The sequence below is a fragment of the Callithrix jacchus genome, chromosome 10 (genome assembly GCF_049354715.1).
Source record: "Callithrix jacchus isolate 240 chromosome 10, calJac240_pri, whole genome shotgun sequence".
NCBI lineage: Eukaryota > Metazoa > Chordata > Mammalia > Primates > Cebidae > Callithrix > Callithrix jacchus.
Genome location: NC_133511.1, coordinates 82758287 through 82783046, shown reverse-complemented (window position 1 = coordinate 82783046; position 24760 = coordinate 82758287). Strand labels below are relative to the sequence as shown.

Here is a 24760-nt window from a genome sequence, read left to right as displayed (position 1 = left end):
AGAAGCCACATTGGAGTAGATTGAGGAGGTTGGGTATGGAAGTAAGAAATAGAAGCAGTAATAAAAAACTTACTAAAATTAGACATGGAAGATGAGAGAATTACAGCCAATGTAGGTGGTACCTAGGAGCAACTGCTTTTTTTTTTTTTTTTAAAGATATGAAATACTTGAACAAATGCCGACAGAAAAGGGTCAACAGAGTGAGAGGCTGAAGACTTGGAAGATAATAAGCACGGTTTACAAGATTTAACAGTAGGTTGGGTACAGTGGTTCACACCTGTAATCCCAACACTTAGGGAGGCTGAGGCAGGAGGATCACTTGAGGCCAGGAGTTCAAGACCAGCCTGGGCAACATAGCCAGACCTTTCTCTACAAATTAGAATATTAGCCAGGCATGGTGGCACACACCTGTGGTCTCAGTTGCTCAGGAGGCTGAGGTGGGAGGATTGCTTCAGCCCTCGAAGTTAAAGCCATGACCATGATCATGCCACTGCACTCCAGCTTGGGTGACAGTGCAGGACTCTGTCTCAGGGCAGGAGGGCGAGGAGGAACCAGTGGTTGGCATTTATTGATCACTTATCTATCCACTAAGCTTTTTGCTCATTTTACCTAAGTCTCACAATAACTATGGAAGGGGATTATTGTTACTATCCTCATTTTTACTGACCCAGAGAGATCAACTTATGCTCAAGGTCATTCAATTTAGCCCTGTGGTAGAGATGGAATGTCACAACCTAGAGCACAGAACATTTGTTTATGGCTGTGGATTCAGTAAGTGATGTTCAGGGAACTTGTGTCTGAAGGTCTCTTTCTATACAAGCTGGAAAGCAAGGACATACTAAGAGTGAAGGAAAAGAGGGTAACAAGTTTCAGAGTAGAAGTTTTACACAGTAAGAATGGAGAGCTGACCAGAGAAAATAGGGTTATAGGCAGTGTTGAGGTAAGTTAAAATCAATTTTTACTAATATTGATATATACAGTTGGGGGTCTTTCTCCAGAAATCACTGGTGAAGGTAGGAACACTTGGATACATCTAGGGATGTAAATTTTCCAGAAAGGGGTGACATTTAGGGAGGGTCATTGGGGTTAACAATCATGATACTGAACTCTGATAGTAAGCCTCTAGATAGGACTTACAAAGGAGGTGGAAACAGACTATGACCTAACACAGAACAGTTATAAAGGAAGAATTGGTTAGAAGTGAGTTTTTTTATTTAGTGATTTTGGAGGTTGTTTTTGTATACAGGATGTGGTTGTGGTGGAGGAAAGTAATGGAATCAAAGGCCTTGTATAAATAGTCACTAAAGCTAACCAGGTAGCTGAAATTTACTTCCCCCCAATTTACTCAAAGAATGTGACCTTTCTGCTCTCAAACTATGGTTCAGGCATTCCAGACTTTTTTCTGTACCTTAAATTCCCCTAGATTTAAAAAATTATACTAGAGGACTTTTGCCTATTAATACAAACAGCATTGCAATCTGTATCTGAAAACATTCAATAGACTGTTAGGTTATGGGTACAAGTAAACACTTGGGTATCAGCAAACATTCAAAATAAGTGTATTTCAGGTATTAAATTATGAATAATATGGAAAAGTTGCCAATAAACTTTCCACTGAATAGCGTTTCACAGCACAAAAATAATCTGTATTTTCCTCATACTTTGTTTTCTTTTTATTTTTCTGGTACTTTTTAGTATGGACACCAAGACAGGTTGACATCAGTTGTCTTCTAATTTCTTTCATGCTTAAAAGATAGCATGATGTTTAATGGGTGCCAGGAAACCAGGCCACATGGACCAATAGACCTAAATTCAACCCTAAATTTTGTTAATACCCAATACATGAATTAATTGAAATCTGGATTTCTCTATACAGAGATGAAAATACTCTTAAAAATTGTAATACTCAGGCCGGGCATGGTGGCTCACGCTTGTAATCCAAGCACTTTGGAGGCCAAGGCGGGCAGATCACCAGAGGTCGGGAGTTCAAGACCAGCCTGACCAACATGGTGAAACCCCCGTCTTGGGAAAAAAAAAAACAACAAAAACTGTAATACATCTCTATCCCATTCTTAAATAAAAATCAATCTTCACTTTCGACTTAGTTATAATAAGCAATCCTAGACATTTGAAAATTAGTGGGTGTTGAATAAAGCCAAACTTTCTCAAACCAAGTATTTGTTAAATGTCATAAGTATTGTCTACCATCAACTGATTATTTTACTATAAAGGGTAGCACATATTTTTCAAAGATGTGAGACATTTTAAATCTGGGGTATGATATATGAAATACACTGCAAGATGGAGTCTATCAACCAGAAATCACCTGTTCTAGTTGTTAAATTTCTTTAACACATTCTAAATTGCAGAGTGACAAAATAACAATTTTGAAAAACTCCAACACTCCAAATATATTCTTTAAGTATCTAGATGGATGATAGTTCAGCTCACAAACAGGTTTGACTAAAGCCTTTTAACTTGTTCGTTATAAACATTAAGAATTTGGACCCAATTATCCAAAGATCCATTTACTAGCTCATAATGCAACCTGTGTTAATCAGCTGTTCAAATCAACCTCGTAATAGCAGTCAGATGATTCTATTCTCACATCAACAGAAAAAGTAATAAAATTAGAAAGTAATAGTTTTTAGTAATTAATAAAATAGCACTGGAATACAATGAAGAGAATTTCTTGTTTCAGCTTCTTATCAGTAAGCCTGTTCCTCATTTGTAGATGAGGATAAAGGTATCACAGTCAAATATGGGAAACTGCTCTTTATTTAGACCTTCGGGACAAAATTAACTTTGGTCACATATTACTTAAAAAAAAATCCAGTTTTACATATTTCTAAATATATAGGACTAAATGATCAGAGAAATAATTTCTTCTGTAAAAATTGGCCAAATTTTATCAAAAACCTAACATACAATGTAATTCAAATTATATAAAGATTAGTTGGGATCATAATATTCCAAATGTATGACAGTTGTGACTCCAACCTAACAGGTGTGAAAAGTACTTGCTCTCATGTTGCTTTGGTCCAGAAGAGTAGAGCTGACTTAGTAACAGGAAACTAAGTACCTAATCTTTTGCCAAAATTAATTTAGATTGTGACTGGCAGCAGAAATATCCATGATGAATAGCTCTACTATAACAAAGATAAAAGAATACTTTTCATGAACATATCACAGTATCAAATACATTTTTTATAAGAGAAAAATATGAAGGAAATGATGAAATAGGTATCACAAACAAAAACAAGGGTCTCCCCCATAAGGTGATGAAATTAGAGGGTTGATGATGATAATATGAAAGGAAGTTGAGTACTGTATTTATTTCTTATTTTATACAACTCTTACTCTTTACAAAAATGGTTATAGTCATGCCCATAAAAGTGTAACCCATGGCATTTGAAAGCAAACACTCTCTGTAATTATTTAAAAGGGCCTTTTAAAAATTATAATACAAAGGTCTGTGCTCTATAAGCAGTCCTCCACTGTGCATTATAACAATAAGGCTTACTTTTAATACAAAGACTAAGTGTTTGGGAGTTATGAACCACTGGATTTAACAAACATCATTTTATAATTGCTTTTTGCATCTTTTTTGTTTTTGGGATCCTCCACTTCATCAGGGTGCTCAGCAGCTTGGAGTTCTTCAGTGGATTCTTCTTTCTCTGACTCTGAATCGCTTTCAGAGTCATCTGGACTTTCAGGATCAGGTGAATCATCATCGTCGTCATCATCATCTCCAGCCACATCACCTTCTCCATCATGATCTTCTACCTAAAACATCAATCAACAGGCTCTTTTAAAAAATAAACCTTAGCCAACACAAAATCTGAGAAAGACCCTAAGTTCTGTTAGTCTTAGAAGCACCGTGCTTTGTAGCCATTAGAATAGCTTTAAGACTTGAGTAGAATTTTATGAAAGGGCTCTGACCAGGCCCAATGGCTTACACCTATGGCTGGGATTCCAGCTACTCAAGAGGCTGAAGAGGGAGGGTGGGAGATAGGAGGAGGGGACTGCTTGAGGCCAAAAGTTTGAGATCAACCTGGACAACACAGACCCTATCTCTTAAAAAGAAAGAAAGAAAGAAAAAAATTAGCCTGTAGTTCTAGCTACTCAGGAGGTTGAGGTGGGAGAACTGCTAGAGCCCAGGAGTTCAAGGCTGTAGTGAGGTATGATCACGCCACTGCATTCTAACCTGTATGACACAGTAAGACTCCATTTCTCTCTCTCTTTTTTTTTTGAGACCAAGTTTCGCCCTGTCGCTCAGGTTGGAGTGCAATGGTGCGATCTTGGCTCACCACAGTCTTTGCCTCCCAGGTTCAAACTATTCTCCTGCCTCAGTCTCCTGAGGAGCTGGGATTACAGGTGCCCCCTACCACACTCAGCTTTTTTTTTTTGTATTTTTAGTAGAGACGGGGTTTCACCATGTTGGGCAGGCTGGTCTCAAACTCCCGACTTCATAATCCACCCACCTTGGCCTCCTAAAGTGCTGGGATTACAGGTGTGAGCCATCATGCCCAGGAAAGACTCCATTTCTTAAAGAAGAAAACAAGAGGGAGGTGCTCTGAAGACCACACACCTATCTCCCCTCCCCTAGTATGAAAACCACTGTATTATGTTTTCCTGAAACAATTTTTTAAATTAATAAGGCATGTTAACCATCGACATTTATGTGGAAATCAGTTATCAATGTTTTGCACATTGTATTACTTTGGAGTAAATAATAGTCACACATAAATTTATAACATAAAAAGAGATCACTTAGGAAACAAGTGAAAAAAAGCTCTCCTAAACCATTATTTTAAACTTACATGAAATATTTTACCTAACTTGTGAGCATGTCATTCATGCCTATTAAAAATGTGCCCTGGCCAGGAGTGGTGGCTCACGTCTGTAGTTCCAGCCCTTTGGGAATTGGAGGCGGATGGGTCACTTGAACCCAGGAGTTCAAGACCAGCCTGAGCAACATAGCAAAACTCTGTATCTACGAAAAATACAAAAATTAGCTAGGCGTGGTGATGCAGGCCTATAGTCCCAGGTCCTCAAGAGGCTGAGGTGGCAGTGAGACTGTGCCACTGTATCCGGCCTAGGCAACAGAGTGAGAACTTGTCTCAAAAAAGGGGGGAAAAAGGTGCTGTAATGATTAAGCAGAATTTACACGATTAGAAAACACACCTTAAAATCCTTAGAAACAGGCCAGGTGAGGTCTGGTTTGGTGGCTCATGGCTGTAATCCTAGCACTTTGGGAGGCCAAGGTGGGTGGATTGCCTGGGCTCAGGAGTTGAGGCCAACCTTGGCAACCTGGTGAAACCCCATCTCTACTAAAATACAAAAAAATTAGCTGACATGGTGGCGTGTGCCTGTAGTCCCAGCTACTCAGGAGGCTGAGGCAAGAGAATTGCTTGAACCTGGGAGGTAGAGGTTGCAGTGTGCCGAGATCATGCCACTAAACTCCAGCCTGAGCAACAGAGTGAGACTTTGTTTCCAAAAAAAAAAAAAAAAAATAGGCCAGGTGTGATGGTTCAAGCCTATAATGCCAGCACTTTGGGAGGCCAAGGTGGGTGGAGTTTGAGACCAGCCTGGCAACATGGTGAAACCCTGTCTCTACAAAAAGTAGCTGGGTGTAATGGCAGGCATTTGTAACCCCAGCTACTCGGGAGGCTGAGGCAGGAGAATCACTCGAACCCAAGAGGTGGAAGTTGCAGTGACCTGAGATCGCACCACTGCACTCCAGCCTGAGAGACAGAGTAAGACTCCATCTCAAAAAATGCAAACAAACAAACAAACAAAAAATACCATAAAAATCCTTAGAAACATCTCTTCTGATTATCTACAGAGACTAGTAGGGTATATACAATTATTTTTAAGATTAATTACATAAAGAAAGCTTTTTACATGTGATTCTTGATTGCTAGGGTAATCTAACAACAAATGATACCAAACTGAAAACTAATTATCTTCCAAATGAAAATAAGTTAATTACTACCTCACTGAAGCCAAGTCCACAATGTCGCCGATATCTTCCTGATAATTTACTGTCCATACTTTGCTGATATTGAGACTCCAGTTCTTCATTAATTTTCTTGTCTTCTTCCCCTGCATGTCCAGGATACTTTAGTTATGTTTCAAATTAATAATGTACACAAAAAAACCCATAATAGAGATGCTGTTATGCTCATGGCTGATTTATCTAATTGTTACTAATTTTACTATGAATTTTGAGAATAAATTTTTATACCTTAGGTGGTTACCTAATAGACAATAAAATGCTTGATGTTGAGATAGCATAAACATCTAAGCTCTTTGAATATTAAGTGTTTTAGCTTACTTACAACATAGTAACTGGATGTTCTCCTGAAAGTTTTTTCTCCTAGTCACCTAATAAAAACTCTCCAAAAAACAAATTATCTATCTTTGAACAAAAGCAATGCAAAAAGCTAGGCACTTCTGTTCAGCAAATGGCTAAATAAAATGGCCATATACTGGCTCTCCTTTATGCCTTTCTTTGCATATCAAGTTTATCAGCACAACTTAAACTTTAAAGCAGCAGTTTCCAACCTTGTTGGCATCTGGGACCGGTTTTGTGGAAAACAATTTTTCCACAGATGGAGTGAGGGTGGTGGTAGTTTTGAGATGATTCAAATGCATTATATTTATTGTGTACTTTATTATTACTACATTGTAATATATAATGAAATAATTGTACAACTCACGATAATGTACAATCAGGGGAGCCTGAGCTTGTTTTCCCTGCAACTAGATGGTCCCATCTGGGGGTTATGGGAGACAGTAACACCCTAAGTGTGTTGCTTATGTCCAGTCTACTCTGTAATCTCATTTTGGCTGCTGTCTAGAACACCCTGCTTCACAAAGGCAGTTGGAAATGGAAGCAGGCTTTTCAGTGCTTTTGTGGTAATCTCACAAGACATTCCACTCTGACTTTAATTCAGAATGTATGGAGACGTAAAGTTGTCTCAAACATACTTTTAAGGGCATCATCATTTGTGATCTTAAACAGTTGATCCTCTTCTAGCATGAACAAAGCCGATTCACACGGCTTATTCACAAATGGGTTGTGGATCCATTCCTTCCCAGTTCAGGGCTCTTTTGTGGTTGGGAAATAATGCCCAAACTCTTTGAAAGCTGAGATAGGTGACCACGTGCCAGCTGGGAGAAAAAGGTCCTGGCTCAGTCTCTATCAACATCTCTGCTAATGTTTGAAACATGTCACCCCAATGTTCACTTGTGGCCTCCATAATACTAGTTTGGCTTTGAACACAGCTGCTGTTCTCCCCTGAGGTGACAGACTGAATATGTCACACAGGAAGCAAGTTCTTTTTTTCGTTTTTTTGAGACAGAGGCTCCCTTGCCCAGGCTGGAGTGCAGTGGGACGATCGTGGCTCATTGCAACCTCTGACTTCCAGGCTCAAGCGATTCTCGTGCCTCAGCCTCCCAAGTAGCTGGGATTACAGGTGTGTGCTGGCACGCCCAAGTAATTTTTGTATTTTTTAGTAAAGATACAACAGGCCTCTCCCTGTTGGCCAGGCTGGTCTTGAACTCCCAGCCTCAAGTGATCCACCTAGCGTGGCCTCCCAAAGTGCTGGAATTACAGATGTGAGCCTCCATGCCTGGCCATGTATGCAAGTTTTGCAATCCATTCTGTGTCAATGAAATGTGCTGCCAGCGGTAACTGTTTTTCTAAAAGAAATCTCTGGAATGCCTATCGTAACTCTGGCCAGTGATCTACCTTTAGGAAGCCATCTCTCTTCTGTGTATATGAGAAGACATTGTGTGCTCTTCTCTTGGCAACTCCTGCTTTGACTCCTCACAGAGTTGCACAAACAGACATGAATTAAGGGCATGTACCTTAATGTGGTTGAAAATTTTAATCACATCCTGCAAAATGTTAGTTCAGGGGGCATTTTGTTTTTTTAAGACTGAGTCTTGCTCTGTCACCAGGCTGTAGTGCAGTGGCACAATCTTGGCTCACTACAACCTCTGCCACCACACCCAACTACTTTTTGTATTTTAAGTAGAGATGGGGTTTCACCATGTTGGCCAGGATGGTCTTGATCTCTTGACCTCATAATCTGCCCGCCTTGGCTTGCCAAAGTGCTGGGATTACAGGCACGACAGGGGGCATTTTTCAACTAGCCAGCATCTCTATGGATGACACAGTGCACAGAGTCCCATTTAGAAGCAAGCTCTTTGACCTGAGTAGCGAAACCAGAAAGTCATGGCAGCTGCTCCAGCCCTGCATATATTGATAAAAAATGACCTATTAAGCTTTCCTGATATGTAATCATTTAAAGACTTGAATAGTTCTGCAGTTGTGGTGTTGGTAGAAAGCAAAAGTGCACATAGCATATCCTCATGCACATCCTCCTAAAAAACATATCACACAAAAACAAGCAGTTGCCTTGTCAACACTGGTAGACTCATTAATCTGGATTGCACACCACAGTGACTCATTAACCCTCTCTAACAAATGTGCCTCAGTATACTCTATTTCATCAATTCATCTACTTATGGTGCTAGCCAGAAGAACACACGCCATCTTTTGAACTGCAGCCTCTCCTAAAAGTTCACACAAATGTCCTTAGCGGCAGGCAGGATCAACTTTTCATCAGTAATAAAGGCCTTCCTTAGCTTTAGCAATGTGGTCAGCTTCTAAGAATGATCCCTCAGTGCAGACACATTTGATGAAGTGGTGGCTTTCAATAATTGCTTCTGTTCTTTACGTTCACAATTTTTTCTTTTGAAAAACTCCAAAGGTTTGCCTTTTAATGCAGGCTGTTTCGTTTCCATGTGAAGCACTTTTAAAGGTTTCACGGCTTTCCTGGGTATCTAGTCATCACATATAGACAAAGCATGTTTGGAGAATATGAATCACCTGTTGCAATGAACCTGTAATTTGTGTAGGATGCTTGGTATTTTCTTTTAAATGCAGCTTTCTTTTTGTTGGCAGTCTTAGAGTCTTTTGCTGTCTCAACATTGGGTCTTTCCCCTTTTCAAAGAAGCTCTCCAAGGACTTTTTAAAAAAAAATTCATCTTGGCTAGGGATAGCTTGTGGCCTTACCAAAACTGTGACTGAGACAAGCGCACAGTGCAGGAAAGAGGCACAGATGTAAACAGTAAATAAAATCATGGGCAGGCCATATGCAGACTAAACGTCAGATTCTGACTTGAAGCCTGCCACCAGATGCAGTTAATTGTAACTTGCCACTCACTCTGATATGAGTTTGCAGGCAGCTGATTTATGGTCTGTGTGCAGTCAAGCCTCTCTGCTAATGTTAATCTGTTTTTGTAGCTACTCTCCATCACCACCTCAGATCATCAGGCATTAGAATCTTGTAAGGAGGCGCAACCTAGATCCCTGGCTTGCACAGTTCAGAATAGGATTCATGTTCCTATGAGAATTAAATGCGGCCAATGATCTGACAGGAGTTGTGGCTTAGGTAATACAAGCCATTGGGAGCAGCTGTAAATACAGATAAAGCTTCTCTGGCTTGCCCGCCGCTCACCTCCTGCTGTGTGGTCCAGTTCCTAACAGACCAGGGATGGGTACCAGGGGTTGGCAACTTCTGCTTTAAAGTTTTAAAAGAGTAAATGGGGCAGTTGGAATATTTTTCCATTCTGCAAAGTTCAGGGATTGTCTTTTGCCTTATGCACCAATACAAATTAATTTGAAGTAACTGTTTAGTACCAGAAAAATAAAAGGTCAATGAATTTCTAAAATGTGCTACATATGCTAAACATTACCATAATTTAAATAACTTAAAGTTTTGTTAAACATAATCTAGGTTACTATGCCTTTTATCAATCTGTGCCCTTTCTTAATAATGTCTAAGATCAGGGTCAGTTTTAAATAGACAAAAATTTCACTTTTCAGTACACCAAATATCCAAAGTCATTTTCGATTTTATTTTAAAATGTTCTTCCCTAAAATTATTTTTAAAGCTTATTTCTTCAGGGTCTGCAACTAGTTTATATTCTTCAAAGATTTTAGGAAAAAATTTAGTGAACAGACAAAACCAGAATATGCCAACTATGACATTATATGCTAATATACAAAGAAAAAAAATTCTATATATACCAGAGTTAACAAGATGAGGCATCAAACCTCACTACAATTAAAATATGTGTTCTGAATCAGTAAAAATGGAGACAGAAAAAGGTTACTTCGTTAGAATATCATGACACTTTCTCATATTTTAAAAGTACATGATAATTGATACTTTATATATGTAACATGTTTACTTATTATACATTACTAAATTTTTTTTTTGAGACAGAGTTGCACTCTGTCACTCAGGCTGGAGTGCAATGGCATGATCTTGGCTCACTGCAACCTCTACCTCTTGGGTTCAGGCAATTCTCATGCCTTAGCTTCCCAAATTGCTGGGATTACAGGCATGAGCCACCACACCCAGCATTTTTTTGTTTTTTTTTAAATTTTAAGAGCTGGGTCTTGCTCTGTAACCCAGGTGGGAATGCAGTGCTGTGATTTTGGTGTCACTGCAGCCTCAAACTCCTGGGCTTAAGTGACCCTCCCGCTTTAACCTCCCAAATAACTGTGATTACAGGCATAAGCCACTTGCACCCAGCTGCAATTCTAATATTTTAATAATTTACACAATTATATGCCAAGTAGAATATCCTGAAACATGAACACATGTGTCATATTCTGAATTTAGCACCTCTATTTTAATTATATTTTACTTTCTTACCTGTTCGGAAGTGAGATGTTGACTTGTGATCTCCTATAACAAGACGACCAGTATGTTCTTTCTATAAGAAGGTTGAAAATGTCTTAGCATTTGAGACCACTAATTTAATCTTATTGGGTATCTACTATGTGCTGAAAACTATTCTAGGCTTCTGGGATACAGTGATGACAAAAGACCATTAGAATCTCTTTAAGGAGATTACATTCTAGCAAGGGTAGGAATGGGGAAAGGAGACAGGGAAACGTGATCATTATTTATACTATGTTAGAAGGTACTAAATGCCATTAAAACAAAACAGACCTGAGTAAGGGGTACAGCAGATTGAAATTTTAAAGAAGATAAACAGATAACTAGAAAATTGAGTCAATCTAAACGTTTTCTTTCCTAAAGGCCAGTTAAATGAGTTGCTTTAACTTCCCACCTGCTCGTTCTGCTGCCTCAAGTATATCTCATGGACAGAAAGCAAATGAGATTTAGCCAGACAAAAATGAAATAATTAAAACTTATAATGTATCATATAAAGTGATAGATCGTATTACAGCATATCATAATCATTAGCTATTTCTTTACTATTTGACTAAAATAAACTCCTGATTTCAACATGTAAAAAAGAACAATTTAAAACAATCTTGTACTCTAAACATAAAAATACATCTGATTCAGTATTAGCAACTGATCAGGCTACATTATTACTCTCAATTTAATCAGTACAATCCACTCTTTAGGATTCATAGTTGCATAAAGTAAAAAAGTGCTCATTAAAACACCATGTGAAGGTGAGAATGGGACTTTGGAAAGTAATCTTAACCAATCATCTGTGAAGGTACAGTAACAAACCTTCCTATTGTGAAAAAATGACAGACACAGTCTCCATATACAAAAATGATGCTACTGAAAAACTTCAAGTGTTAATGCTCATTGTTCTACGTGCCATTAACACATAAACAAATCAGTGATTCAGTGTTATTTCTTTAGGTTGCAAAACTTCAACTTTGCAACCATAATGAAAACAATTTTCCTCCTCATCAGTGTTAAGGTGAAACAATTTTATTGTCAGTTTTCTTAAAGTTAGTTTCCAAGAACTATAAGGGATGTTAAGTGAGAACTTAGTATATTTGCATGAAACAAGATAAACTGCAGACTATTTTCTATGACAAATTACAAATTGGGAAATCTGGATTACTGAGATATTATACAAATGCTTTCTTTAAATAGGTCTCAGTGTTTTACATGACCTCTACCTATCCCAAACCCACTTTTGTAGTCTGGCTAACTCCTCATCCTTTGAGATTCAGATCAATTCTATTTTGGGGAAGCTTTCTTGCACTGCTAAACCAGAGTTAGCTGCCCTCTGTGATTCCACAGCACTACATGCATGGTTTTCTCAAAGCAGTTATAATTCTGTATTGTTATTATGTGGTTTCCTTCATTAATAGCTCCAAACATGTATTACTGATCTATATGACCACCCAGGATTCTGCACAGTAGTAGGTAGTATGTAATTGTTGGAAAAATGAATGAACAATGAATGTATGTAACAAACCAAAGAGCAAAATTTCATTTTAAAGGGCTTAAAAAAAGAAAAAAAAATTCCTGTTTCTTTTAAATTTAGTTTGTAGGAAGACTATTGGGACAATGTTAGGAAAATAAATTTACTTGCTTACAAAAAATAAGTATCTAGCGATCCCTATATAAACTACTAGGATAAAGAAATATTTTTACAACAGATATTTTCCTGGCACTTGTTTTACACAGTTCATCCCTGAATATACTGTGTGAGTCCACTTATACTTAAATTTGCTTCTGCCTCTGCCACCCCCAGAAAGTAAGACAATCCCTAGTTTCCAGCCCACTCAACATGAAGACTATGAGGATGAAGACCTTTATGATGATCCACTTCCAATTAATGAACAGTAAATTATTTTCTCTTCCTTATAATTTTCTTGATAACATTTCCTTTTCTTTATTGTAGGAATATAGGATATAAGACATGTAATACCCAAAATATATGTTAGCTGATAATTATGTTATCAGTAAGGCTTCCAGTTAACACGTTATTAGTAGTTAAATTTTTGGGGAGTTGAAAGTTATATGCAAACTTTCTACTACCTACAGAACCAGCACTCCTAACCCCCACATTGCTCAAGGGTCAACTGTACCTTCTATTAACATTAACAAAACTGACAGGCATTTCAAAATATCTTGAACACTTTTAAGGTTTTTCCCCTTGGTGTTCTACACTTTTGGAGAAACTTCTCTATCTAGTAACAAACTATAGGAATAATCTCTGAAAGTGTAATTTTAAAATTAGGTTTTCGATAAAGGATATTCCCTTGGGTACAACTTCAAAGACTGGAGGGAGCTATAAAATATGACAGATTTTCACTTTGGCCAGAGGTTTCACAAGATAACCTACCCAGAAGAAATATCTTCTATCAAACCCCTGGGCCAACATATGGAAAATCATAAACTTTGACATCTCTTTTCTCCTATACAGCCTCCTTGAACCAAATTTTTCTCTGTGCAGTCTTCAAACTTTACTGAATCCTAGAAGTGGCTCAAAAATAATATAAATTGTTTGTGCTTGGTTAAGCCAGATGTATTTCCCAAAGCCAAAAGAAATCATGCAGAACAGGAAAATGGAATCCAAGTGTATGCAATCCTTCTTACTTAGCATACATAAAAATGGCATTATTTTCACAGAAAAGATAAAAATGCACACCATCTGATGCTTACCTTTCCTGCACCCATAAGTCTCAAGAACTTTTGTTTTCTCTCTTCATTACCCAAGTCTGCTGCCTCCCAATTGCTAGATCCCAGCTAGAAAAGAAATTGGTTGATTAATGTTTTTTGCATAAGGGTTACAAAATCTAAAGTCTACCTGTAATTCCCAAGTTTTTTTTCCCTGTCAGTTTTAACTATAAACAGGGTTTATATTTTTTTGCTTAGGTAGTTAAGCAACGCATCACATTCAAATTTACTCCTTTTCTATTACCTCACAGCAGAATCCTTTCATTCTTTTGCAGCCAGAGCTGAGTCTTAAAAGTTTGCCTGTATCAGAGTCACCTAGAGGGCTTGTTAAAACAGACTGCCGGGCTACAGTCCCAGAGATTCAGCCCAGTCTGGAGTGGGGCTCTAGGATTTGAATTTCAACAAATTCCTAAATGACTGCTGATGCTGTTGATCTGGGTACCACACTTTAAGACCCACTGCCCTGGAGCCTTGCAGGGTCCTAGAGCACCTAGTATTCTGAACTTAGATGGCAGCCACAGTTGTTAGTTGATGTTAAAAATTCTGGCTTTATCAGTTTGCTAACTTTTAACTTAAGAACAAAAATTTTAACTTTTCAGTTTCTTTTTTGAGCAGTTCTAGTTGTTAGGATTAAGATGACTTTATTTTTATTCTTTCTTAAAAGTCTTCTACAGAACAAAGGGAAAACTTATTTATTTATTTTTGAGACGAAGTTTCACTCCTGTTGCCCAGGCTGGAGTGCAATAGCGTGATCTGGCTCACTGCAACCTCTGCCTCCTGGGTTCAAGCAATTCTTCTGCCTCAGCCTCCTAAGTAGCTGGGATTACATGTATGTGCCACCATGCCCAGCTAATTTTGTATTTTTAGTAGAGACAGGGTTTCTCCATGTTGGTCAGGCTGGTCTTGAACTGCTGACCTCAGGTGATCCGCCTGCTTCCCAAAGTGCTGGGATTATAGGTGTGAGCCACCGCACCTGGCTACTTATTTTTAAAAGAATAGACCCAAACTGATTCTATCTTGCAATTATCAAATGGGTCCATGGAACTCTTTTATAAATCTAAGAAATATGATGGAATCCTAGTGATATTTTTCCCTACATCTTGAAACAAATGTAAAAACTGTTTCATTATCATTCATTATTCCCAACGATGCTAAAAATAACTAAAATAATTTTAAAAAGTTATCTCACTGTATTGTCCAAAGTATTTCATCACCATCTTTCAAGACATCATACCTCTGTTGTCTACTTATAGCTTTCACTGAACACAGATGGGAATTCAGTTTTTCATTTTCCATTCATAACGGCAAAGAAAAAATACTGACAGAAGGCATTAACCATTATTAAACGAAGAAGAAAGTGAATGCAGAATGACAGGCAGTTGTATTCTAGACTAACGATGATGATAAAATTGACTGTGCAAAAATCTCAAGCTATGAGTTTTTGGATGAGGATTACTAGAAGGCTTTTTTCCCACCCAAGAATCAACAAGGAAAAGAAAAAAAACAAGCAAACAAGATATGTACTCTCACTGGGAGAGCCATTGGCAAGAAAGACTTCATCTTGCAATATTTTGCAGTAAGAGCCAGGATGATCCCATTTTCTAAAAGGAGGCATTACTGTTTTATCTCATCTTTTACCATTTTTATGCATGAAAATTTACTTGATTTGGTTGCAAATGGACAAAGGGTGAAGACAGGCATATATACAAGGTGACTGGAAGGAAAATGAAATAAAAATATTAATATTCACTGAATTTATCATTCTAATTAAGTTTATAATCTAAAAATAAAAATGTTTTGCAATTATGAAGCAAGGATGACAAATCCTTCTTCAACACAAAATTGTAGGCAATAGAAGGTTGCAAAAATTCTTCAAGTATTGTATTTTGATGATGCAAATGCAACCCAGGTTTGAACTTCAAGGGTCCCTTATAATTTGTTTTTTTTTTTTTTTCAACCAAATGCAGATCCATCTCAAGTATATAGAAGGCTGATTTTTCCTATTCTTGGGTTTGACAGGGCTGGCTGCAGGACTTGATGCAAGATTTGCCAAGGAGGTGGGTGGGTCCTAAAACTAATCTCCCACATTTAGTATACTGAACGATGACTGTATATACCACCAAAATCTAGGAAACATAGTTTATAAATTTGAATTTGTTATTGTTAAATTCACATTAAAATTCCTAATAAAGTTGTTTTGCATTATCCCCTTTTATTCTTATTTCTAAAAATTATTTGTAAAAGACTAAAAGAATATTAAAAAAACACTATTTCTCCTGGGCATATGCGAGTTAAAGCATTTGTACCTATCTGGACCCATTTGTGCTTCTAAATTCTCATTAGTGGAAGGGCTTATATGCTCTCATAATTTTGGCTTCCTAAGTTCCAAATCTCTACTTCTTTTCATGTGACCTTTGATATATTATTACAGGCCATTTAGTTCTTACCTATTGCTGGCTCAATATAGTTAAAGTAATAGCGAAGCTTCAGTTCTGACTCTGTAAGCCAGGATCTGACATTTAATTTTAACTTCTTATCTATAGAGAGGCCTCTTTTAAAGTGTCTTAAGACACTGAGGCACAGAGAGGCTAAGTGACTTGCTTCAATCCTCTGACCATCCTCTGTTTTTTCCACATCATATTCTCCATGATCAAATGAGATAGAATACTGAAAGTGGTCTATGAACTAACTACTGTTATAAAAATGTAGAGAATTAAGTTAAAAAAATTGTCTAAAAACCAACTTTCTTGATTCCGTTTCTATTAAAAGAGCAAAACATCTTCGGTGTTTATATAAATAACCCTGTCATCTACAACTTTTAATCCCAATGTTTTAAGAAAATAACATTAAGTCCTGCCAGTTCTTCTTTTCAAAGACCTTAAAGTAGCAGTCCCCAACCTTTTTGGCATCAGGAACTGGTTTTGTGGAAGACAATTTTTCACAGAGGAGATGGTTTTGGGATGATTTAAGTGCATCACATTTATTGGGCACTTTAATTCTATTATTAGTATATTGTAATAGATAATGAAATAATTATAAAACTCACCATAATGTAGACTCAGTGGAAGCCCTGAGCTTCTTTTCCTACAACTAGACAGTCCCATCTGGGGGTAATGGGAGATAGTGACAGATCATCAGGCATTAGATTCTCACCGGGAGTGTGCAACTAGATCACTTGCATATGCAGTTCACAACAGGGTTCACGCTCCTATGAGAAGCTAATGCTGACAGGAGGCAGAGTTCAGGAGGTAATGCAAGCCATGGGGAGCAGCTGTAAATACAGATGAAGCTTTGCTGGCTGGCCCATAGGTCACCTCCTGCTGTGTGGCCTGGTACTGTGGCCCAGGAGTTCGGGACTCCTGCCTTAAAGTACAACAGCGAGTACTTTGCCCAAATGCTGCATTCTGAAAAGCACATTAATGCCCTATACAATTTAAGAGAGGTTCCTTAGCACCTCTCCCAACCTCCCCACTCCTCCCACTCCCTATAAGATAGCTTTCATTTCTCCACTCCAAGCCAATGAAACTACTTTTAGGTTGTCTTCATCCTTAATACCTTTTACTACAGACCTGCAATTAATTTATCAATATATATCCTAGTGACTCTTAGAATTTACTGCTACATTGTCAGCATTTTTCTAGATTTGTATTCTGTGATTTAGTATCGACTTTTAATATTTAAAAAAAGTTTTGTTACCCCAATTAGATGTGAGGTCAATGGGCATAAGAAAACTTTAATGATCTCTTACATACTATGATACTCATTAGAAACTGTGGCCCAACTATATATTATAGCTAGCTTATTTTCTACAACAGCTTGGAGGTATTTTAATGAATGCATTACATATGGTTTAAAAAAAATTTTTTTTTTTTAAAGTACTGGCTAAGCGAGGTGGCTCACACCTGTAATCCCAGCACTTTGGGAGGCCGAATTAATTGCTTGAGTCTAGTAGTTGGAAAGCAGCCTGGGCAACGTGGCAAAACCCCGTCTCTACTAAAAACACAAAAAATTAGCCAGATGTAGTGGCTTGCAGCTGGGACACCACAGTAGCCCCAGCTACTGTGGTGGTGGCAGGGGGAGAGGGGGTTGAAGCAGGAGGACCCCTTGAGCCAGGGAGGTGGAGGCTGCAAGGAGCACTGATCATGCCACTGGCCTCCAGCCTGGGGAAAAGAGTGAGACCCTGTCTCAAAACAAAAACAAAACACAGGTACTTAAAGATAGGCTTATATGACCAGGAAAGGTCTTAAAGGTCATCTAGTTTAAAGTGACCTTTTCAGAACTGTAAACTTAATCTCTACCTTTCTGTTAAATTGCGTATCACCTGCGGTTTCCTGTCATGCTAAAATATTATTTCTGAGTGTAGCAAAACAGGTGCCTGACATCCTAGCAATCAAGTCACAGTTACAAATCAGGAGGAAAACAAGGTAACAGCTTTTCAAATGGCAGCCAGGTTACTCAAAAGCATGAATCAATTCCTGAGAAAACGTTAATTACCATATTAACAAGATCTAAAAGCCAGTAGCAGAAAGAACAAAGAGCACCGATAAATTTCTCTAGATGCCCATTCATACTCAAATCTTCCCTGATTAAAGTGAAGATTTAAAATTTTATGAAAAGCACTGAAATGCACTCCAGAAAAATTTAAAGCTTTATGTATTCAGAAATTAATAGCACTTTAAACAAAACTGAAAAAATCCTAGTTATTCCTTTATCATCCTTAACGATGACCTCACCGCGCCCTCTCCAACAATTTCTCCATCAAGGTTCCAAAGACACTTATCCATTGTATGAAGGACGTAGTTTTACGTTTACTGATTACCTGATGTTTCCATGACACTGCGCTAGGAGTTAGGCCAAATATACAAAAAGACTTAAAATAAACATCATATTTATCTCCGAATTCCCAACACCTGGCACTGCAGTAAATATTTAATGGGTTACTTTAAGGGATAAACCGTTTGCTATTAAAACCGGTAAGGTGGGGGCTGGGGAAGGGAACGGCGTTTGATGGGGAGGAGAGGTAAGGAGAACGAGGTATTAATATCTGACATCAAAATGGGCTTCTAGGTCTCAACGTCTTAGACCTCACCACCACATTCAGAACCAAATTACACCCGTGGCACAATTTTCGGCTCAATGTTGTTCTCGGTTTACCCTTACTAGTGCAGTTGACGTTAACTCTCAACGGCACACTGCAAAAATCATCCAGGCCGGAAAAATCTGTCCAAACGTGCACGAACATTTCGACACCGTCACAGGAATATTTAGAACCCAAAACAGGGAGAGTCTTGCCGTCTCTACCTGAGTACAAACGCCGGAGAAAGCATCCTCATCGGTCCCTCAAAACTCACGTATGAAATCCCTTGACTAAGCTCTTTCACTCCTCGACCCTCTCAGAATTTCCTTCCTCAAACCCCCTTCCTACTCAGGTCTCCGGCTCTCAGCGTGTGGGCCTCCTAAAAACCTTCCAACTCTTAAAGATTAAGGGAGACATTGCCCACTCATTCTGGTTTCTCCCGTGGCCTCTCCCGCTGCGGGCCACCTCAGGCGCGTTCTCCTCCATCCACCCTTTCCGGCCTACTCAAGCCTTTAGTAGGCCTCAACCCTCAGCCACTCCGCCATTGTTATTTACATCGTCGTCTGGGGAGGCTGAACGCTTCACCCCGTGCGGGTGAGACTCTCTGGCAGCACTCATGCTTGCGGGGATCCTGACGAGAAACGTGAAACCCTCTCGCCGCTCTCCTCAGCCGCAACACCAGCAGCCTGCAATCCGCAACCAGCCCAAGCAGTGCCACACCAGAACGCAGAGCCCCTCCAGGGCTTCTCTACCACAGTCGTCACCGTTGTGGCCGCTCGCCGCCCCGCGGTACTTTGGGAGCTGTAGTTTTCTGATTCACTGCATACTGGCCCGAATAAAAGATGTATGGGTGACAAAAACTACAATTCCCAGAAAGCCTAGAGGCTCAATTCGCGCTGTGTGGCGGGAGTGCCCTCGGAGGCCCCGCCTTCTTCGACTGAAGGAGGGAGCGTCCCCGCAGTTGGGGGTATGGCGGTGAGCGTTGGCTGAGAGCTTCGTGCCACAGAAGGAGGCTTATAGAGGTTTTTCTCCTTTCACCGTGCGACGCTGCCCTATTGGCAAATGCATCATCGTAGCTAAGCACCTGTGTTTAAATGTAATGCTTGAGGCTTACTGAATCCTCACGAATACCCTCCACCCAGGACAAAAACCTTAACAAAAAATGGCTTCTACCATTTCCATCATGGTGTTAGTTTTCTGTTGCCCGCAGGGGATTTCTAGGTGGCCGGTGATGCTGCTTTCTAAAGGTTCTGATGTATATTTCGCTATTTTCCCATACTCACAGAAATGAATTCAGTATGTTGTTAAATGTTGACTAATTGGCGGTTATTGAAAACGGGGTTTCAGCTGAGGGAAATCTGTACGTTTTCATACGGCTTTGTGTCAGGTGGGAGTGCTCCTCGCTGACCTTGGGTGTCTAGGCACCTTACTATAGGGGACTTCACCAAGCAAAATCCATCCCTGGCACAAAAACCTCTATGGTTTTTTTTTTTTTCCTTCTTTTTAAAAGTAATTGTTGAGGTGAAATTCACATATAAAAATAACCATCTTAAAGTGTACAATGCAGTGGCACTTAGTACATTCACAATCTTGTGCAGCTTTCACCTCTATCTGATTCCAAGACGTTTCATCACTCCAAAAGGAACCCGGTGCCCATTAGCAATCCCTCCTCATTTCTCGTCCTATTCCCAGCCTCTAGTAATCCACTCATCTACTCAGAAAGCCCTGCATTTAAAGGTGTTTATTGTTCAGATACTGGAGACTATTTCCTGTATTAAGGTGTCTGAATCTGTAACCAGATCTGAACCTTTCTGTCAGGATCCTTGTCCTTGCTAATTCTGAAGCTTTCTTACCTTAACCACACGTGATTTTTTTTTTTTTTTTAAAGCAAAAATCATTTAGGCCAGTTGTGGTGGCTCATGCTTGTAATCCCAGCATTTTGGGAGGCCAAGGTGGGTGGATCACGAGGTCAGGAGTTCGAAACCAGGGGGACCAACATGGTGAAACCCTGTCTCTACTAAAAATACAAAAGCCCAGCGTGGTGGCCTTCGCCTATAATCCCAGCTACTGAGGAGGCTGAGGCAGGAGAACCTCTTGAACCCAGGAAGTGGAGGTTGCAGTGAGCCGAGGTTATTAGATGATTATGCTGTGAAAAAAAAAAAAAATCTGTTTTACTTGACACTTAAAAAATTTCCTGGGGCCGAGATCGTGCCACCGCACTCCAGCCTGGGTGACAGAGCGAGACTCCGACAGAAAAAAAAAAAATCAATTAAGTAGTATGGATTATACATATCTAGTGTTTTGGAACTGAAAGCAGTCTGTGAAACAACGCTTAACTATTAGCTTTTAAACTCAGCAATTGTTCTAGTTTGACTGTCTGTGTACAAATACTGCTTTCCTAGATTTGAAATGATCCCTGAACCGCTGATAGAACTGTGACCAGTGGAAGGTAACTTTTTAATTTATGCAGTCATAGATACAAATTCTCCTTTATTTTGGAAGCAGAGAAATAGTGTAATAATAAGTAGTATAATAGAAAAAAAGATATCAGGGTCATCTTTTTTAAGTATAACCAAACAAAAAACATCTTTATCTATTAGTTTTGTGGTAAGCATAAATCATAAATAAAGGAGGAGGAGAGTAACCCAAGAGAAAAAAAAAAAAGCATTATTTTAGGAAGTGGTTGCTTGCTTTTTGCTAGAATTAAAATATTTTCAGTACTAACTCCATGATTCTACTTAGGTTCTATTAATTCCAATGAAAGTACATTTAAGTTACAGAGTTTTGCAGTTTCGACTACAGTTCACCTCTACTGGTTTTGACAAATGGTGATTTAGCTGTATTACCATAAACAAACAAGATGGCTGAATAGGTACTTTAGACTGCTAAAAGAATTCTGAAATAAGAAAGGACTATCAATAAGAATAGTAGTTACTATATAATTTTAATTTTACTAATTAGTGAAAGTCCAGAAAACTTTAATAAGCTAGCAATATGTCTTTTATTTTTTCACCAGAATTGTTGGCACCTGGATGGCTGTTCAAGTTACTGTAAAACAAGATCACTAACCAAAAAGTAACATAGGAAATACTAAAGACTGGAACATTTTATCAGATTTTAATCAGTGTCATATACAGAAGGCTCTAGGTAAGGATGAAATTATACAGTGTAATAGTATGCATGTATGCTACAGAAACTCAGTAATGCTCTTCTTGTGTTGTAATAACAAAGATACACTATCACGAGTAAAACAATGAAATACCTTCTTAAGGATTGGGACTGTTGCATCTCCATTTTTGTTTCTGGCACAATGCCTGTCACAGGGTAGTTAATAAATGTTCTGAATTAATATAGGAAGGATTAAATTATTTAGTATCAGAGTGGTATCATATATGAGGCTCAGAAACTCAGCAGTGTTGTTCTGTCTTGGGTAGTAAAGACAAGGAGAGGAGGCCCTATCACTAAGAACTTTTCATTTTGTTTTTAATCTTCCCAGCACTTAGCATGTAGTGGGCAGTCATAGATGTTTGTTGAGTACATTCTTTCAAACAGAGGTAGTCATAATTGAGCATAGTTAAACCTGAAGAGGAAATAAAAGCATTGACAATTATGCTGTGTACCAAAAACATCTGCTGTTTTACTTGGGACTTAAAAAAAATTCCTAGGGTCATAATTACAGTTACCATTTATTAAATACCCACCATGCACCATATACTTTGTTAGATGCTTTTTATAGGTGATTTTTAGAATTGACCTCAAAGTTTTACAATAATTTGCAAGAAGTAGGTAATTTTATAGGTAATTAACCTTAAGAAAATTTAAATACTTGCTTAAAGCAATGTAGCTAGTGAGTGATTCAGTCCTTAAGTCTATCTCATTCCAAAAGCCAATGCATTTTCCACTGTGCCAGTATAACCCAACTTTAAATAAGATGCTTCATATATGTCGGGAAGTGTGCCAAGTTTGAGGAAAACCAGAGTAAATAATGCGTAATCTTTTACTGCAAGGATTTTATAGCTTGGCAGGAGAATGATTAAATGGCATCAGTAAATTACAAATAAAATGCTGTGGGAATAGTTCATTTCAGCTAAGGGAAATGGGAAAATTATTCTTCAAAAGTTTTTGAGCTAGGCCTTGAAAAAGTGGGAGTAGGATATGGCATATATTCAGTAATGGTTAGTATCCAGTGTGCTGAAACCTGATAAGCCTGAAAGTATTGTATTCTGAGACAAAATCCTATAGGCTGATCAAAGCCAGGCTATGAAAAGCCTTGAGTTTGAGTCTCTCACTGCACATGTTCAGATTAAGTCATCTCTTTCATAGATTTGTGTGACCTATTTTCTAATACTTCCTCATTTAAATTCGTTTTATACATTTTAGCTAGATTCTGCCCCTGAAAATGGAATGTACAGATTCTCCTGCTCAAAAACTTCTTTGGGTTCCCATTTGATACAGAATTAAGTTGATAGAATCAAGCCTATAATTAAAATAATAATTCAATTCTTGAGATCAGAATAAGGTTAATATTCTGATCTCAATAATCCATTTCAGTCTTATTTTCTATTATCTTTTCCTTATCTTGATTAGTCTGCCACAACAAAAATATGTGCTATAATAAAGGTATTGAACAAAGATACTAGTCTCGTTGAGCATCCTAGACTCTCAGCTGCTTTTGGGTAGGTTCTAAGCTCAGCACTATGACATGTATAAACTATCACTCAATAGACATTTGCTGTTTTAATATATGAATGCGTGAGATCAGAGAGTAACCTTATGTGTTTTATTTTAGACATGTTAAAGTATTAGTAGGACACCAGTGGAACAGTTAAAAATATGGGCTTCAAAATTAGGAGAGAGCAATAAACTTGGAAATCACCCATCTGGAGGTGATGAATCAATAAGAAGAGTAATTGAGCTTGCCTAGCGAGTACCTAGAAGAAAAGAAAGGAGGAAAAGGAGAAGGAGGAGGAGGGGGGGAGGAGGAGGAGGGGGAGGGGGAGGAGGAGGAGGAGGGGGAGGGGGAGGAGGAGGAGAAAATTTAAGTATAGAATGAGGAAGAAGAGCCAGAAGGGGAAGAGGAAGAAGGAGATGGGGAAGAATAAGGAGGAGGAGGAGAAGAAGATTTAAGGGTAGAATGAGGAAGAAGATCCTGAGGTTAGAAGGTAGACATAGAAGAAGAAAAAGAAGAAGAGAAGAAGATGATTTAAGGATAGAATGAGGAAGAACAAGGAGAAGAACAAGAGGAGGAAGAGGAGAAGGAGGAGGAGGAAGAAGAAAAGGAGGAGGAGAAGAAGAAGATTTAAGGATAGAATGAGGAAGAAGAGCCTGAGGTTAGAAGGTAGATAGACATAGAACTAGAACAAGGAGAGGTTAGTGTCACTGAAGCCAAAAGAAAAAAATGTGAAAAATGCATTATTCCACTGTGGTGGACTATGAGATGAAGCCCATTTAGAAGCTGGTTTTAAAGACATAATATAAATGCAACTCTAGGGCCTAACACAGATTCCTGAGGACAAGGTGTAAATAAACACATGTTTGTGGTTGATGATGGTTGATAATTGGATAACTCCCATTCTGTCATTGGACAGGCAGATTTGTCAGAGTGCTACTGTGATTTGAAATGTGACAATATAAATATAAACTTGATTATTTTACATGTACCTCATACCTAAAAACGTACACAAAAAGGAATAAAAAGGGAAATGAAAAATGTATTGCTTAAAATTGCTTCAATAAAATTGTTGTTGATGTATATCTTATTTTTTAAATTCTATTTTAAGTTCTGGGATACATGTGCAGAATGTGCAGGTTTGTTACACAGGTATACACGTGCCATGGTGGTTTGCTACACCCATCAACCTGTCATCTACATTAGGTATTTCTCCAAATGCTATCTTTCCCCTAGACCCCCACCTCCCAACAGACCGTAGTATGTGATACTCCCCTCCCTGTGTCCATGTGTTCTCATTGTTCAGCTACCACTTATGAGTGAGAACATGTGGTATTTGGTTTTCTGTTCTTGTGTCAGTTTGCTGAGAATGATGGTTTCCAGCTTCATCCATGTCCCTGCAAAGGACATGAACTCAATCTTTTTATGGCTGCATAGTATTCCATGGTATATATGTGCACATTTTCTTTATCCAGTCTATCTTTGATACACATTTGGGTTGGCTCCAAGTCTCTGCTATTG

At 38.5% G+C, this 24760-nt stretch overlaps 2 protein-coding genes across 4 annotated transcripts in view; one reads left to right on the top strand and one right to left on the bottom strand.

Moving 5' to 3' along the window:
• Nucleotides 1-1190: 1190 nt before the first annotated feature.
• C10H11orf58 (chromosome 10 C11orf58 homolog) lies at nucleotides 1191-19309 on the bottom strand. The gene is made up of 5 exons (XM_002755001.7): nucleotides 19126-19309; nucleotides 13479-13562; nucleotides 10743-10803; nucleotides 5999-6108; nucleotides 1191-3786 (listed from the first exon to the last, which is right to left on the bottom strand). The coding sequence occupies exons 1-5, from the start codon at nucleotides 19186-19188 to the stop codon at nucleotides 3553-3555; spliced, it is 552 nt and encodes a 183-aa protein (XP_002755047.1). The 5' UTR covers nucleotides 19189-19309; the 3' UTR covers nucleotides 1191-3552.
• The window catches only part of LOC144578134 (uncharacterized), a 131592-nt gene continuing 126018 nt past the window's right edge, over nucleotides 19187-24760 (top strand). For all 3 annotated transcript variants that reach the window (XM_078340671.1, XM_078340672.1, XM_078340673.1), the window contains exons 1-2: nucleotides 19187-19545; nucleotides 21587-21717. In XM_078340671.1, the coding sequence (XP_078196797.1) occupies nucleotides 19187-19545; nucleotides 21587-21638 (411 nt within the window). In that variant the 3' untranslated portion in view covers nucleotides 21639-21717. The remainder of the gene's footprint in view (nucleotides 19546-21586; nucleotides 21718-24760) is intronic.